The sequence below is a fragment of the Heptranchias perlo genome, chromosome 13 (assembly GCF_035084215.1).
Source record: "Heptranchias perlo isolate sHepPer1 chromosome 13, sHepPer1.hap1, whole genome shotgun sequence".
Lineage (NCBI taxonomy): Eukaryota > Metazoa > Chordata > Chondrichthyes > Hexanchiformes > Hexanchidae > Heptranchias > Heptranchias perlo.
Window position 1 is genome coordinate 31,463,523 of NC_090337.1, and position 17,692 is coordinate 31,481,214.

Genomic DNA, 17,692 nt, shown 5'->3' on the forward strand with positions numbered 1-17,692 from the left:
ACCTATTCCAAAATACTGCAAATTTTATACAACTGTTTACATCATATACAATTTTAAACAAAGCATTGACTGATCAGTCTCAAGTTTATTTGTCAAAACTCTTTGGATGACTGTGGGTAAATACACTAATGTGATGGGATACTGAACCATCTCTTAGTTTTGATACCATTTATACTGATACCACTACATCAATACGTTGCTCATTCATTCCATCGCTTTTTGCAGAAAACTGCTGCTGCAAAATAGTTGCCTACATAACAACAGTTACTGCACTCTTTAAAAAAAATTAATTGTGTGAAGCACTTTGAGATGTTTTGATGTGATATGATATTGTATAAATATAAGTATTTCATATGTTTTATTTCCTGGGTCTGATTTCCTTTCCATTTGTTGATTTCCCGCTCTGCTGCTAAGCTGAACTCATTCACCAGTATGAGTTAATCTTCAATTAAAAGATCCTGCTCAATCACAAACTGTGGCTTTTTAGTTTACATCAAGTCAGGTCACTTGATCACTGCACTGGAATCCTATGCATCTTCTAAAAAAGTTACAAGTACTGCATGGGGCCAAAGGCATCAAAGCTTTGGATGCCAGCAGTCCAGGTTCAGATTAATGGTTAGTAAATAGGCTTTTAGTCATGTAACAATTCATCATTTCTCTCCATCCATGACTTTAAATGATGTGACTAGGTTCTAAAGACTGAGCCTGGCTGTGTGATGTTCTGTTTCACGCCTGCAATTCCATGTCAGACTCCTCATCAATTACCTCAAGGTTTCGGCATAAAATCCTTCATCTTCAGCGACTTGAGCTGAGTAAACCACTATCCACCAGGGAAGCTTAGTGTTTTGAAGACTTCAGCTACCATGAAATACTCTTAGGAAATTATTTTTCCTTTATCTACAAGAATTGTCTTCTCAAACTGCGACACAATCAGGCATAATTTTTCCCTAAATTACAACAGGGACTACAATTCAAAAGTACTTAATTGCTATTTTTGTTGAGTTAGCTAGTGGCCAAAGACTGATTTCCATGTTCCTTTTAAAATTTCTATTGATGTGGAGTTCAATGTGGAAATGTGTTTGTTAGGAATTTTTAAATTTATGGAGATGCAGTCTGAGAGGGGAGAAGGGGGGGATTTATACTGGAATTTAGAAAATACAGTTGGGCCGAACAGATCATGTTTATGTGATGTGGAATTTGTATACAATATGCTGAAAGGTCATGAAATAGTTGGCTTATTTTGCTGATATCAATCATACACCAGGCCTCGAGTCCACTCATGGCAACTGTTTTCAATTCATAGTTGCCCTAGAATAAACAGAAGGCTGCCATATCCAGATGCTCTTTCAGCATGGCACAGATCTCCATCCAAGCTACTGTTAGCTACTTTGTGATTCATTTGCTCATAACTATTGTGGACTTCCACACTTCTAAGGATACCTTGAATAAGTAACTTGCCTCTACTGCAGTAGTTAAATTTAGATCCCAGGAGCTGACTGCATTCCTCAACATTCTGAAAAATGCTGGACTGTTTCTGTGAATCAAGATACTTTTTTGTGCTGATCATCGTGATCCTGATTCCAAATGAATTTGCCATTCTTATGGTATTATTCTTCATGGTTGGAGCAGTTGTAAAACAGAGTCTAGAAATTCCCATGGCAGCCTCCTGGGGACATATCTAGGGTGTAGCAGAATTTCATGAATGCAACTCTGTTCCAAATCTTGTAATCTTTTGACACTTCTAGTACTTTATCGGGGGGAGCAGGGGGGGGGGGGAAAGAGAGGAAATGATGGTCATTACTGCAGCAACGCACATGGGACAATTGGGGCAGCCAAAATCTTTTTTTTTAAAAAAACCTAATTTTGAATTTGCTGCTTTCCCAATTGCAACCAATTGCCTTTGCAATGAAAGCGGGCCACATTTCTGTCAGGATCAGGTTCTGGCAGATACATAGTATTGGGGGCAAAAGGCAGAACAGGTATGCATTCCAGTGGATGATGTGGTCCCGCCTTTTTCTCTGAAGAGGTGGACACATAAAGCGTCTGCTCCCACTTCTAGTAAAGTTTTCTACGATCCAAGGGCTGAGACCAGGTGTTACCAGGCCACCCCCCAAATCCTGCTCCACCTGCCTAGATAATTAATCTTTGCGCCCCCAGGGCCATTGAATTTCAGGGTTTAGCAGGGGTCACCCATTGTTGTTATACCTTGAAAATATAGTGTATATGTAAAAAAGAGAATTAACGGTTGCAATTCAGTCCTGGGATTCTCTGATGTTCCTAAAGAATTTGAGGTTCACTCTTGCAATCTATCACATTAACAGGTCTACTTGATTAAATTAGCCTTGCAACTCTCTCCACAGTATTCCTCTACTCAATTTAAAATTCAGGGCTCTAAATTTGTAATTCAGACATCACTTCTTACTTCATCACTCCAGAAAAACGTCTTCAGGCTTCAACTATTGAAACGGAAGTGTTCGTTGCTTAGTTTTGATATTCTTGGAAATACTTAAAATGGAAAATACTTCAACCATTTAAAAATTTTGCTTACAATAATTAAGATAAACGTATTCTATGGCTGTATGGTCCAGCTCTATGCCAGTGGAACACTTTTGGCATTCAGTTTAAGAACTTTTAAGTAAAATACAACATAGATTAGATGTAGGAAATAGTTCCATCTTCTCTATCCCAACAATGTACTTTAACCCCAATCTTAGAAACTGCAATACACAAGTGTGGATTTTACCATTTCTTGTGAAGAAAGCAAGACTGCCAACTTGATGCTGATTTGTTTTAAATTGTGGACAGTCTTACTGTGAACTTGTGACCATTAGAAAATGTTCTGAGAATCCTAATCTCATTAATTTCAAGCTCTTACAGCTATCAGTTTTTTTCTTAAATTGCTTTATTCTATTATTCTATATAAATTTCAAATAATCAATTTTACATTACAATCAAAACTGTTCACCTACGGAGGGCTGTACTCTACAGATGGCATTTTTATGATCTCAACAGCATAGGAACTGATGTGCTTTATAGGGCATTAGATCATCTAGGTCTCTACTTATCCTTATCACCTTCAACCACATTCTAAACTAGATATTTATCCAGTTTCACTTTGTTTACCAACTAGCTTTCCAAAATCACTGTGGAAGTAAAAAGAGATGAAATTTTAAGCCAACATTCTTGCCTCTTATTTATTTTTCATACATGTATTATATATTTCTTTCAGGAAGAAACATATTACATTTTTGGTTTACAATGTGGTGACCAATCAAATCAAATTATAATTTATAGGGAGATCTACACGGATTAAAATTACACTTTTTAATTAAAGGCACACCATGTTCCCCCATTGACCTAGTAGGTAAAGACATTGTATAGTGCAGCACTAAATGAAATAGACCAAAAGGTCACATGTACTTTTGATTCCAGGTCTGTGTTGAGTTAACTGATCTCAGTTGGGCAACAGTTGGGGTACTGCAATTGTAGCTGGGAGAAAGAAAAAATGTAATTGCCCCACTCCAATTCAATGCCTCCTGCTGGAAAGTTTTCACTGTGGTGAAAATTTTGACTGTGCCTATGATGTTCTCCACTGTTGAATGGCCTGCCAACACTCACTGCCTAGAATTATGCATAAAGAACAGTCAATTGCATGAGGTATCGTATGGAACCTGGGAACCATAGCCAGGCAGGTGACAGCATCTTCAGGAAAGGAGAGAAAATTGACAAAATCCATATCCATTTTCAAATTAAATGCTTTCAGGAAAACTTGTATAGGTTCCTTCTTTTAAACAAAAATCACTTACTTTTGACAAAGCTAGAATAAATTTGTCTTTAAAATATGCTTTTTAACTGATGATTTTTCATGATCCTAGGCATGAGTTTTTGCAGTCACACTTTATGGAGGAAACTGGTATTTCAATTTAATTTCTGCACTCAAACTGACTCGTATAGCAAGTCAATCACATATTACCATTTACCCCAGTATATGTGTTCATTACGGCCAGGGTTTTCCGGATTTATATTGACCAGTCTGCAATTTTCTGCTCATTAAAGTGAAAGAGTGAAAAGTCACAGACTTGCGAGCACAGAAGTAGACAACCCCAGCCATTATCTTTAATAATAAACCAAGGGCAATTTCTGTAAATAAACCAAATTTCAGAATATTTGCTACTGCCTTTTAGCCAATATCCCAGGTCTTTGAATACTTTACTCGCTATCTCTGTCCCTTGATGTTTCAGGCTTTAAAGTATACGAAGTTGGAATTCAGCCCTTTATTAATGAAGAATTATTTGGCTTGCATATGTCATTTTCATTGTGTTAACATTCGGCAGAACAGCTGTTTGGAACCTGCTTTGTGTAGGACGTTTGCGTGCTAAAGGATACAAAGAAAATTCAGCACTCTGAAAGGTAACGGCCATTACATTACATTCTGAGCCTCCTACATGAGCAGTCTTTCGTTAATAACCATACACTTGAATCATCAACAAAAGCTGTTGCCAAGAGTCTTTAAAACCTAAACACTTCTAATAGTTTTAACGGAAATGCAACCCAAACAGAAAGAGAAAGAACAAGTTTGGGCATGTTCTTTAAACTACCAAGTTAGGGAGCACACAGCAAAGGACATAAAAGAGACAAGAAAACAATTGCTGCCTGTGTGATGTAATGCAACAAACAGTAAACAAAGGCAAGAGGCCTGACGTGCTGCTCTCCACTTCTCTGATTCTACATCAAAGGATAGGGAAAACTCGGTTGCCACCTTGTGCAAGAAATCCACACTTGCAGACCAGTTATTGCAGCGAAGTTGTAAGAAAGGCTTATTTAGCCATACTGCTATTGACATTCATTTGTTTAATTAGTGCAAATTATACTCTAATTTCGTGAAAACCAAGGAATCTAGAAGACAAATATGACATTAAGACATGAGCTCAGGACAACAAGATTTTATTTAACACCATAAGCATGTTATATTTATTGCAGTATAGTTTTGTGAAGCCTTTCATTTCAAGAGAACTTTCTAAAACATGATAAGCTGTGGTGAAAACCTTTTTGTTTAAATAAGCATAACACTGATGAACTGTCCAGTCTATGGAAAAGTTTCTCATTTTGATACATCCCAGGCAGCAATGTTACAGTCTCCTTACTTATATCAGGCAGTGCTAATTGCCTATGCTAGATTAGTTATCATGAGCATGTAAGCAAAAATAATCCTTTCTTCAAGCTAACTGTTCCCTTTATGATGTGCAGTTGAATGTCTTGTGTAACTTATGTGGGTAGCAACCACGGCCCAGTTATGCAACTCCAACCATCACCAAGTCCAGACATGCCAACATTATCAACAACGAAAAAAGACAGTCATTGTAAACCCAACGTCACATACAGCAGTGCATAAACAGCTATTCATCATTTGCTGATAAGATTAGAATACCAACAACACAGCTGACATTGAAGCAAGAGAGAGATTTGATTTCTCCTTTCAAAATCATTACCAAATCCCCAGTTGGTAACATGGAGCTCTTAATTTATTATTTTCTTTGTGGTTTCTTTACAACTTAAGTGAATAACATTTCCTGCAGCAAAGTTGCCAAGATGCAGTAACATTATCAGTGCAAGAAGCAAACATGCACAAAGGAACAAGCCTAGACATGCAAGCAAAATGGTTAAAATTTCTTAAAGTAGAAAGAGTCCTCCAAGTTGTGTGCTTTAAAACGTGTTATGTTCTGGAATAGGAGCCTAATTTTTTTTTAAAACAGTTTTTCCCTCACCCATTTCTTTACCTTACACCTGGTGCTTCCACAATGTCCTTTCTGTGCCACATACCATTTCTCAAGAGAGCAGGCAATCCATTTTCAGGCCTCTGCTGCTCTAAAATCCTTTGGTACAGTGAATCAGTAACAATGACACAGAGACCCCATGGGGGTGATTTTAAACGCAAAGAACGGTTGGGTTGGGAGCAGGTGGGAGTCAAAAATAGTTGTTTTTTGGGTCATGACTGCATCCCAGCTTTATTTCTGAGTTTAACATCGGAGCGTAAAAGTACAGGCTTCCCACTGGGAATGCAAAGTCTGAAAATTTTGCGGTTGCAACCCAAAAAATGACTATTTTCAACTCCCACCTGCCCCCCCAACCCACCCGTTCTTGGGGTTTAAAATTACCCCCCATGATCTTGTTCTAAGCAATCTACTCTGGAATAAATACAGTGATGAAGTGTAGCACCTTTTTGCATCTCTCAGAAATATCTCAAAGTGCTTCAAATACAATGAAATACTTTGAAACGGAGTGACAATTGTTAGGTAACCAAATGCAACAAGCAATTTGCGCACAAGAAGTTCCACAAACCCAATGCGATTAATGACCAGTTAATGTTAGGTGGTGTTGCCTGAGGGGAAAACTTTGGCTAGGATATCAGGAGGACGCCATACTCTTTGAAATAACAACTTAAGTGAATATCATTTCCTGCAGATTTTAGCATCCATCTGAAGAAGCAGAAAGTGCCTCAGTTTAAACATCTCATTCAAGGAATGGCACATTAAGCAATGCACCGCACCCTCACCTTGTTGTGCAGGGTCCTTTATGGAAGAGTGACCATAACATGATAGAATTCTTCATTAAGATGGAAAGTGAAATAGTCCAATCCGAAACTAGGGTCCTAATTCTAAACAAAGGAAACTATGAAGGTATGAGGAGTGAGTTGGCTATGATAGATTGGGAAGCTTCATCAAAAGGCATGACGGTGGATAGGCAATGGCTAACCTTTAAGGAACGAATGCATGAATTGCAACAATTACACATTCCTTTCTGGAGCAAAAACACAAAATGTAAAGCAGCTCAACCATGGCTAACAAAAAAAAATTAAAGATAGTATTAGATCCAAAGAAGAGTCATATAAAGTTGCCAGAAAAAGTAGCAAGCCTGAGGATTGGGAGCAGTTTAGAATTCAGCAAAAAAGGACCAAGAGATTGATTAAGAGACGGAAAAGAGCATGAGAGTAAACTTGTAAGAAATGTAAAAGTGGACTGTAAAAGCTCCTACAAGTATGTAAAAGAAAAAGATTATTGAAGACAAATGTAGGTCCCTTACAGTCAGAAACAGGAGAATTTATAATGGGGAACAAGGAAAAGGCAGAGCAATTAAACAAATACTTTGGTTCTGTCTTCACAGAAGAGGACACAAATAACTTTCCAGAAATGCTAGGGAACCAAGGGTCTCGTAAGAAGGAGGAATTAAAGGAAATCAGTATTAGTAAAAAAAAGTGCTGGAGAAATTAATGGGACTCAAAGCCGATAAATCCCCAGGGCCTGATAATCTGCATCCCAGAGTACTAAAAGAGATAGCCATAGAAATAGTGGATGCATTAGTTGTCATCTTCCAAAATTCTATAGATTATGGAACAGTTCCTGCAGATTGAAGGGTGGCAAATGTAACCTTACTATTTAAAAAAGGAGGGAGAGCGCTAACAGGGAACTACAGACTGGTTAGCCTAACATCAGTAGTAGGGAAAATGCTACAGTCTATTATAAAGGATGTGATAACAGGACACTTAGAAAATATCAACGGGATTAGACAAAGTCAACATGGATTTATGAAAGGGCAATCATGTTGGAGTTTTTTGAGGATGTAACTGGTAGAATAGATAAGGGAGAACCAGTGAATGTGGTGTATTTGGATTTTCAGAAGGCCTTTGATAAAATCCCACATAAGAGGTTAATGTGCAAAATTAAAGCACGTGGGATTGGTGGTAATATACTGGCATGGATTGAAAATTGATTAACAGACTGAAAAGAGTAAGAATAAATGGGTCTTTTTTGGGGTGACAGGCAGTGACTAGTGGGGTACCGCAGGGATCAGTTCTTGGGCTCCAGCTATTCACAATATATATCAATGATTTGGGTGAGGGAACCAAATGTAATATTTCCAAGTTTGCTGACGACACAAAACTAGGTGGGATCGTGAGTTGTGAGGAGGATGCAAAGAGGCTTCAAGGCGATTTAGACAAGTTGAGTGAGTGGGCAAATACATGGCAGATGCAGTGTAATGTGGATAAATGTGAAGTTATCCACTTCGGAAGAAAAAACAAAAAGGCAGAGTATTATTTAAATAGTGATAGATTGGGAAATGTTGATGTACAAAGGGACCTGGGTGTCCTTGTACACCAGTCACTGAAAGCAAACATGCAGGTGCAGCAAGCAGTTAGGAAGGCAAATGGTATGTTGGCCTTCATTGCAAGAGGATTTGAGTACAGGAGCAAGGATGTCTTACTGCAGTTATACAGGGCCTTGGTGAGACCACACCTGGAGTATTGTGTGCAGTTTTGGTCTCCTTACCTAAGAAAGCATATACTTGCCTTAGAGGGAGTGCAGCGAAGGTTCACCAGGCTGATTCTTGGGATGGCAGGACTGTCGTATGAGGAGAGATTGGGTCGACTCGGCCTGTATTCACTCGAGTTTAGAAGAATGAGAGGGGATCTCATTGAAACATAAAATTTTGACAGGGCTGGACAGACTGGATGCAAGGAGGATGTTTCCCCTGGCTGAGAGGTCCAGAACGAGTGGTTCACAGTCTCAGGATACGGGGTAGGACATTTAGGACTGAGATGAGGAGAAATTTCTTCACTCAGAGGGAGGTGAACCTGTGGAATTCTCTACCATAGAAGTCTGTGGAGGTCAAGTCACTGAATATATTTAAGAAGGAGCTAGATAGATTTCTAGACACAAAAGGCATCAAGGGGTATGGGGAGAGAGCAGGACTATAGTAATGAGATAGAGGATCAGCCATGATCGTACTGAATGGCAGAGCAGGCTCGAAGGGCCGAATGGCCTACTCCTGCTCCTATTTTCTACATTTCAATACTGCATTGTGTCAGCTAAGATGATGCGCTCAAGTCTTGGGGTAGGACTCAAACTCGCTCACTACTTTGATTCGGTATTTCCTTTGTTTCTGGAAAAATATGGGAAACTCATCATTTAGCAGGTAATATTTATTGCCCATGGTCCATGATTGGTTAAAAGTTGAAATGTAACCATTTATAATTAGATAATTGGAATGGAATGCAATGAATGAAGACACAAAAATAAGCTACATTGCTTTGCTAGTTCTGAATAGATGTCAGGCAGGTTCAGCCCCTGCAATAACTGGGATCAGACAATTCTGTTTAGGCAGATTTTGTGTTCTATTTTTCCATCTATGCAGAGATGCTATCCTTGGTCTCCACACTACTCCGTACAAGCCTTACCAGCCACAAGTCTCATCAGGCAGTAGCTGCACAGGGGATTAAGATTGATCAAAATTCTCTCTGGTCCTATGTTTGGAGCTTGAGTAAGGCGGTGGTGGGGGAGGGGGGGGTGAGGGGTTAGAGTACCCCATATTATTCATTAAAAAAACACAATTATAAATATTTTTAGTAAAAAAATCACATTAGCACCTTGTTGCAAAACATTACCCGATTGACAACATCCCTCTATATTCAAATATCAGGCCTGATAAAAAACAATTAAAATGTCAATAAACTGTCATGCTCTTTAATGCATGTACAGCTAAAATCTACTTACACTTCTATCAAATGTGTAAAGTACCATAACTATTGCAATATTGCTTTAACTTTAGACTACTAAAGTGTTAGCCTTGGCTCAGTGGTAGCACTCTCACTTGAGGCAGAAAGTCGTGGTTTCAAGCTCCACTCGAGAGATTTGAGCACATAATCCAGGCTAACACTTCAGTGCAGTACTGAAGGAGGTACAGTCTTTTGGATGAAACGTTAAACCGAGGCCATATCTGCCCTTTCTGCGGGATGGAACTATTCAAAGTAAAGCAGGGGAATTCTCCCAGTGTCCTGGCCAATATTTAACCCTCAACCAACATCACTAAAATTGATTATTTGGTCATGTATCTCATTGCTGGAACAGGCTACTGTGTTTCCCCACATTACTTCAAAAGTACTTAATTGGCTGTAAAACCCCTTGGGATGTCCTGAGGTTGTGAAAGATGCTATATATATGCAAGTCTTTTTCTTTTCCTTTGCTAAATGCTATGAAAACAAATGGGAGAAACAAATCATCTTGTAAAAAGTACTAACCTCTGTGTGAATAAATTGCTATATGGTTTTATATTTAGTTTCTGACATTCAGTATTATTATATTTTCAATTAAGCCTTTAAGGGGGTTTCACAGACATAGCATTTTATTTAAATTGAGGCTTGTAGCATAGACCTTGTACAGAAGCGATTGTAGTATTCCATCAATGTTCTAAATTAGATTTTTCTGGAAATATTTTCATGAATGAATTTACAACATCAAAATTTTTTATATCACAGACTGTAGAGCTCAATTCATCAGAGAACATCAACAATTTTTTTAAATTACAGCCATTCTTTCTATAGGCAATAACATAATGAATGATTAAAAAAAAAATCAACAGCTGTACTCCCTCACATGTTCTGTAGAAATGTGTGAAGAACCTTACCCTAAATAACCACATCAGCAGGAAAAATTACACCTAACCAATTAACAGTACCTGAAGTCATTCAAGCTAACAGATTGGCCCAGAAATTGCTTCGAAAAGAATGGTGAACTCAACAGCGCTCACCGTTGTTAATGGTGAAATCGAGGAGCAAGTTCTGGCGCTCGCACTTGCGCAGTCAAACGTGGAAATCCGGAACTTGCTCCTCCTGGTTCGCCGACGCTATGACAGCTTCAAATTATAGGGATATCACCGGCTGGAATCAGTGGAAACAAGGGACCAATGCCAAATTGCTCAACTGCTCTGCTGGAAAGTAACTAATATCGCCACAAAACCGTTATGCTTAAAAATACCAGGTCTAAACTGAGTTTTAATAGCTTGGTATGTCTTAATGACTGCTAAACAACTAAAAATTAACTTTTAAAAATGTGGCGTCTCATTACTCCTTATTTTAATTGTTTTTGGTCATTCAAATTTTTTTTTTAAATTAAAAAATTTAAAAAACTTTTTTTTAAAAAACTTTTCCCCTCTGTCTCTTTTATTTACTTTGATTATTTCTTACCCTTTCTTTTTTCGCTGTCTATAACTGTTTTTACAAATGATTTTAATGTTGTACCTTTCACTTCCCAGATTTTACTTTCCAAGCTTGCAGAAACTCTTTGCAGCGAGTCAAAAATGCTGCAACCTGTGGGTTAGTATAAATCTACGGAGAGGCGAGCACTGTTGGTTCGCCGCTCCGAGCAATTTCTGGGCCAGTAGGTTATCGCGAGTTTGAGAAAACATATCATCTTCTATTACACCAAGGCATCATTATGTTCTGCCTCAACTTAATCATCAGTAAGTCCATCAGACTTTTATTCATATTTTGTTACCCAAGCCATAAAATAGTTTCTGTTTAAATCTACAGCACAAAGAGAAAACACACAAGAGATTAATCTTACTATCTCTACTTAATGATCCACGTTAACAGTAAAATCCCAAGTACAGTCAGTCAATTTGACAGAGATAAGATTCATTAGCTACTGAGGGGAACTTAGTGCAGCAATGCATCAAACAGTATGGAAAAGCTCAGCAATTCACTACCCTGGCCTAAAAAGGTGCCCTGCCAACAGCGTACACATTACTCGTGCTCTAACTAGCAGAGACATTCACCATTTTTGTTTACTCTCAAAGATAGAGGTGCAGAGGAAACGGGCCATGACAATAGAGGGGACAAATGGTTAAAATAGCGATTAAAAGATGCCTAAAGTATTGCTCTATTAATTGCATAATTCAAACATTTCAGTCGCAGTAACCAAATACAAGTTAAAGTACACTGCAAAGCTATAATTAGATTTTTATAATGACCAATTAAACTTACCCAAGAAATTGGCAAGTTTCTTAATAACACAGCCAAAGCATGATTAATTTCATGCCTAGAAAATGCATGCTCAGTACTATTACATGACGACTGACTGGATCGTTTTGAATATAGTAAATGCTGCCACTTATTGATCAGAGACAGAACTGCAGATTACTTTCCTCCCCCATGAGATTGTAAAGGCCAGTTGTGAGGATTATAAACAGTGCATACCTATCTGTAGCTATCTTGTTCTCCGCTAATGCAACTTATAGATCAACCAAAACAATACAGAATATCATTTTCATGAGACACCAAACAAGACTTCCAGTAGAAACCCATATTTAAGCTAAAACCATTCACTCATGAGAAAGACATGTGGAAAGAGGCAGACCGTGATGAGAGAATACAAGGAAAGCTGTAGAGGCAACACTTTATAAGATATATAAATTTGACTATAATAATTAAAATTAAAAAGTTACTTATAGATGAAGAAATTCTTTCAACTATAAGTTATTTAAAAACAAATGATACTGTTTAATGATGTACCCTAAAAACATTTTGGTAAAAATTCATAACCGAATGATGGCTAACAGCTGTAATTAATTTATGACAAAAATAAATCAAAATGTAAGTTCATATTATTACCTTATTTGAAGCTGCTTTCAGGCAAAAATGTCTGCCTTGATTCCTGTTTACACTAAAGTGTACTATTTACTCCAATCCAAAACTCCCACCTCGGCAAGTCAGGTGAGTCTCACCCTGGCCGGTGTAATGAGCATGGAGGCAAATCAAAACAGTATATTTGTCTGAATGTTAATTTACCACATTAATTGGACTCGAGACAGGTTAGTGAAAATACTTCACTCAGTTTGAGATCACCTTGAGTTAATGCAATACTGTAATCAGACAACACACGAGTATAAAGTATTACTCACTGAGGTCCTCTGCTAGTTGAACTCTCCTTCCTGTCAACAGCTGAATTTTTTTACCATTGTCTTCAGCAAAGTCCTCCAACACTTCCTTCACATTCTTTTCAAGGCGTCTCACTGGTATTGATGGAAAACATAACCATTTAGTTTTTATCTCTTGACAAAAAAGAGTGGTTTTTGCCCATTTACTTGTAACTAAAGGACTTAAATGTGTAACTTTGCATCCATTAAATAGCTGTTGTAATGTTAGCAATGCAGTGGAATTGTTTTGAGTCACTTTTAGAACATGCTGCTCACTGATGCCAGCTAGGTGACAAACGATATCTATCAGCAGGTATTTATCTTAGCACAGATAGTTGTCAGTTACTGAAGAGTGAAATGAACTACAACCCAGCTTATTATTGCATGACAAAGAGCCTATTATATACCAATATCACCCTTTACAAAAGAGACTTTCAGAAAACTTTCCTCTTTCGTATTTTACACCCTGCTTTAGATTTCTCCCTTTACTTTTTTTAAAAACAGAAAATTACATATGCAATAACATTTTTCCATGATTAAAATTAAGATCTGTGATGAATGTTGTTGAAATCAGTATATGGAAGTCTACAATACTTCTCCTGAATACTCTTTCTTACTTCTCTTGCCGATACCATTAGCAGCCTATAAAACTACAGTGATGGATGAAAGAGATCTGAGATCCACGACAAAGTACTTATAGCAGAGGACTCTTAGGTGAAAACTTTTGTTGGACAGTTCATTTTTCAAGTAACCCAATTTACATAGTACCAACACAGAGCCTGTGTCAAGCCACTAACCTCGAAAGCAAATGGTCTAGGGTGATACAAGTGAGGACTACTCTGGTAAGTGTATACATTTTTTGTCAATGTTGTCAGGATTTTCTTGGCCTATGTCACCCCAGACAATAAATGTCCCCATTTACCATCTGAAATACCTGATATGGACGAGCTCTCTAAATTACAGAATTAAAAATACAAAGAAAAAAAGTGCTGGAACTTATCCAGGTTATATAGTTGTCCATAAAAATAAAATTCCCCTTCAGTATTAACATCATTTATCATTCAAAATCCATAAACAATGGACTAGTCTGAATCCTTCAGTTTTATTAACAGCACTGTTAAAAAAAAAGTACAATTAAAATTCTAGCCATCTTCCTAATTACTTCCACGGCATTTGCATGGGATATATGAAAATGACCAACTGGAAATGGTTATATTCCATAAGTCAACTAGCCTGATAATGCTCCAGCTGCAAATGAGTTGGATATAACTTGCACCCCTTGTTTATCATCATCCAGTTTTGATTATACCATTAGTTAATTAAGAATTAAATGCAAATACATTCATTTTAACTGAAAATGCATCAATATGCTTAACGCAGAATGGCTCCTGTCTGAACTTTTTTCTCACAAAATTGTCCGTTCTCTCGTACAATGGTACCATGACAAAATGCAAAAATAAAATTCATGGAGATGATAACATGATCACATGTACATACTTCCTTTGGGCAAAGTCAAAAAATGAGCATAGATCAGCAATTATCAAAGTATCTACCCAACGTGTTAGGTCACATTTCTAAGATGGCATAGAATGGAAGACCAATTGGCTTTCTACTTACTACTTTCAGAGGACAGAAAACATATAGAAATTTGCACCCAAGATGATATGTAATTTAAGTGGGATCTGAACATGATAATAAATTGATATTATTCAGATGCAGAACAACCCATTGTTTTCAAATAAAATAAAGTAGGACACACTATATGCATCATTTTACTAACATAACCTCTGCCAATCTACAAGCACCAACATCTAACTAATTCACCTTTTCATTTAGGATTATGTGGGGAATGCAAAACAATTTCAGTTTATTTGAATTTCAATTCAAATTTAGTGGTGTTGCTCATAGATAGCCTCATGTCTGGAGCACAGTTGTGATATTTAGTTGCTAACATGGCCTGTACTTTTAAGGCAGCTGCTTTAAATGGACAAATCCAGGTAATTATAGCTACTTATAAACTACCGAGGTCAATTAGAGAGCAGTTGCAATTATTTGAAAACCCTCAGGCTGTAGGTCAATGACTTGCCTTCCTCTCTTTTTAAAAAAAATCAAGATTGTTTTGCATTTGTAACAAAGTTTGACGTCATGTGTAGGATGAAGACGCACTAGTCGCAAGGCTTTTTAAAACAGATATAGATGTTGCAGTTCACAATTACAGAATTGCTGAAAATACTTAAACTCTGGCAAGGTATTGCACAAGATTTTCCAAAGTAAACCCGAACATTCAAAGTATTATTTTGAGTGCCTTAGAAACATTAGTATCTGAAGAGTCTTACATTAACATGAAAGTATACTTCGCTCACACTCAGTCAGATAGATTTTAAACATTATGACATTCAAACACAATAGTGTAGGCAGAAATTTATATTCATTTATTAGTTGATCTTCTGTAACATTACATATGGAGAAAAATACACAGCGGGAATTTCCATGCAGTTTCTCTCACTTTTCCACCATGTCTTTAGCAGAAGTTCGGCTGAAACGCATTTACACTCCAGCGAAAGTATATTGATTATATGTATAGTAATAAATACATTTTTATATATTTCCTATTCTATTGCTCAGCTGCCTGTATCACATATTTATATTGGTTTTAAAATAAATGGACGAAAATATTAAATCCTTCCCTCCCAATTTCTTTATAACCATGTTAACAGATTTTTGAAACAATTTTTTGTAACCCCAAAAGGTTAGTTGAAATTGCTCCATGCATGTAATTCCTTGATATGATTACACGGTTACCAGAACCAATAAGCAGCAGTTACCACAGATGAGATTTTTTAATTCTTCTGGGCACAAAGATTGCTAGAAGTCAATATTAACATTTGAAAGGGCCACATGATTCTGAACGCTTAATGAGACTGCTCAAAAGTGATGTGAAGGATAGATATTGCATATAAAACATTTATACACAATGACCCACTGACATCTCCAAACACCCAACGATTTTAAAATTAGAAAATACTTTTAGAAAAACTGATGCAATGGCAAGCTCCAATAAGTAACACTTACAAATGCAGATTTAATCAGAAACAGGACCTTAACCTACCTTCGGTATTTGTTAGCTGTTGTCGGAGTGTGTTCGCTGTAATAGTTAACATTCGTTGAATGCGCCAGAACAGGATAACATTATTGCATTCCAGCTGTGGGGTGGGGGAGGGGAAGAGGAAGAGAAGGGAGACAATATTTAAACAATCTTTTATTCATGTATGTTTTTATTTGAATTTTTGTGATCACAGTTAGGAATCTTACTGCTAAGGAATGAAATAGTTTTTCTACTGTTGGCAGTCAGACCCAGTATCAAGCAGGTTATTACACTGCCAATGCAAAGCAAAGGTCTCGCTACTCTACCCAAACCTCAGAACAGAACTCCCTTTGCACCAGTATGAAATTTTCCATTTCCCACACAAATTCCTTAATCAAGATTACTTTTTTCAGTGCCAATTTGTAAGTAGATTATGCTGGGTTGTTGCACCTCTTGGTAAGTGGATTAAAACTACACATCAGAGCCTTAAAGTTCCCAAAAAGACTCACCTCATCAGTCCAGGTCAAATTCAAACCCAGGCTCCAAGGGTAAAAAAGACACTATTTATACATAATTACAGAAAAATTACAGTCATGAATTCAAATCCTGCCATGGCGGCTGGGGAATTTAAATTCAATTAATTAAATAAAATCTGGAATAAAAAGTCAGTAATGGTGGCCATGAAACTACCGGATTGTCGTAAAAACCCATCTGGTTCACTGAGGTCCTTTAGGGAAAGAAACCTGCTGTCCTTAACCAGTCTGGCCTATATGTGACTCCAGACCCACAGCAATGTGGTTGATTCTTAACTGCCCTCTGAAATGGCCTAGCAAGCCACTCAGTTGTACAATCTCGCTACAGAAAGTCATAATAAGAATAAAACCGAACGGACCACCAGGCATCGCACCACTAGGCACCGGACACAACAAAGGCAAACCAAGCCCAGTCGACACTGCAAAGTCCTCCTCACCAACATTTGGGGACTTGAGCCAAAATTAGGAGAGCTGCCCCACAGACTAGTGAAGCAACAGCCTAACATAGCCATACTCACAGAATCATATCTTTCAGCCAACGTCCCAGACTCTTCCCTCATCATCCCTGGGAATGTCCTGTCCCATCGGCATGACAGACCCACCGGAGGTGGCGGTGGTGATATCCAGTCAGAAGGGAGTGGCCCTGGGAGTCCTCAACATTGACTCTGGATCCCATGAAATCTCACGGCATCAGGTCAAACATGGGCAAGGAAACCTCCTGCTGATTACCACCAACCACCCTCCCTCAGCTGATGAATCAGTCCTCCTCCATGTTGAGCAGCACTTGGAGGAAGCACTGAGGTTGGCAAGGGCATAGAATGTACTCTGGGTAGGGGGACTTCAATGTCCATCACCAAGAGTGGCTCAGTAGCACCATTACTGACCGAGCTGGCCGAGTCCTGACGGACATAGCTGCCAGACTGGGCCTGCGGCAGGTGGGGGGTGAACCAACACAAGGGAAAAACCTAATTGACCTTGTCCTCACCAATCGACCTGTCGCAGATGCATCTGTCCGTGACAGTATTGGTAGGAGTGACCACCGGCATTGTCCTTGTGGAGACAAAGTCCCGTCTTCACACTGAGGACACCATCCACCGTGCTAAATGGGATAGATTCAGAGCAGCTCTAGCAGCTCAAAACTGGGCATCCATGAGGTGCTGTGGGCCATCAGCTGCAGCAGAACTGTATTCCAACACAATCTGTAACCTCATGGCCTGGCATATTCCTCACTCTACCATTACCAACAAGCCAGGGGATCAACCCTGGTTCAATGAGGAGTGTAGAAGAGCATGCCAGGAGCAGCACCAGGCACACCTAAAAATGAGGT

At 38.2% G+C, this 17,692-nt stretch overlaps 1 protein-coding gene across 6 annotated transcripts in view; it reads right to left on the bottom strand.

The window, feature by feature from the left end:
• opa1 (OPA1 mitochondrial dynamin like GTPase) overlaps positions 1-17,692 on the bottom strand; it is a 108,355-nt gene that overhangs the window by 16,030 nt on the left and 74,633 nt on the right. For all 6 annotated transcript variants that reach the window (XM_067995282.1, XM_067995283.1, XM_067995278.1 and 3 more), the window contains 2 exons: positions 15,857-15,950; positions 12,733-12,843 (listed from right to left, as the gene is read on the bottom strand). In XM_067995282.1, coding sequence (XP_067851383.1) covers positions 12,733-12,843; positions 15,857-15,950 — 205 coding nt within the window. The remainder of the gene's footprint in view (positions 1-12,732; positions 12,844-15,856; positions 15,951-17,692) is intronic.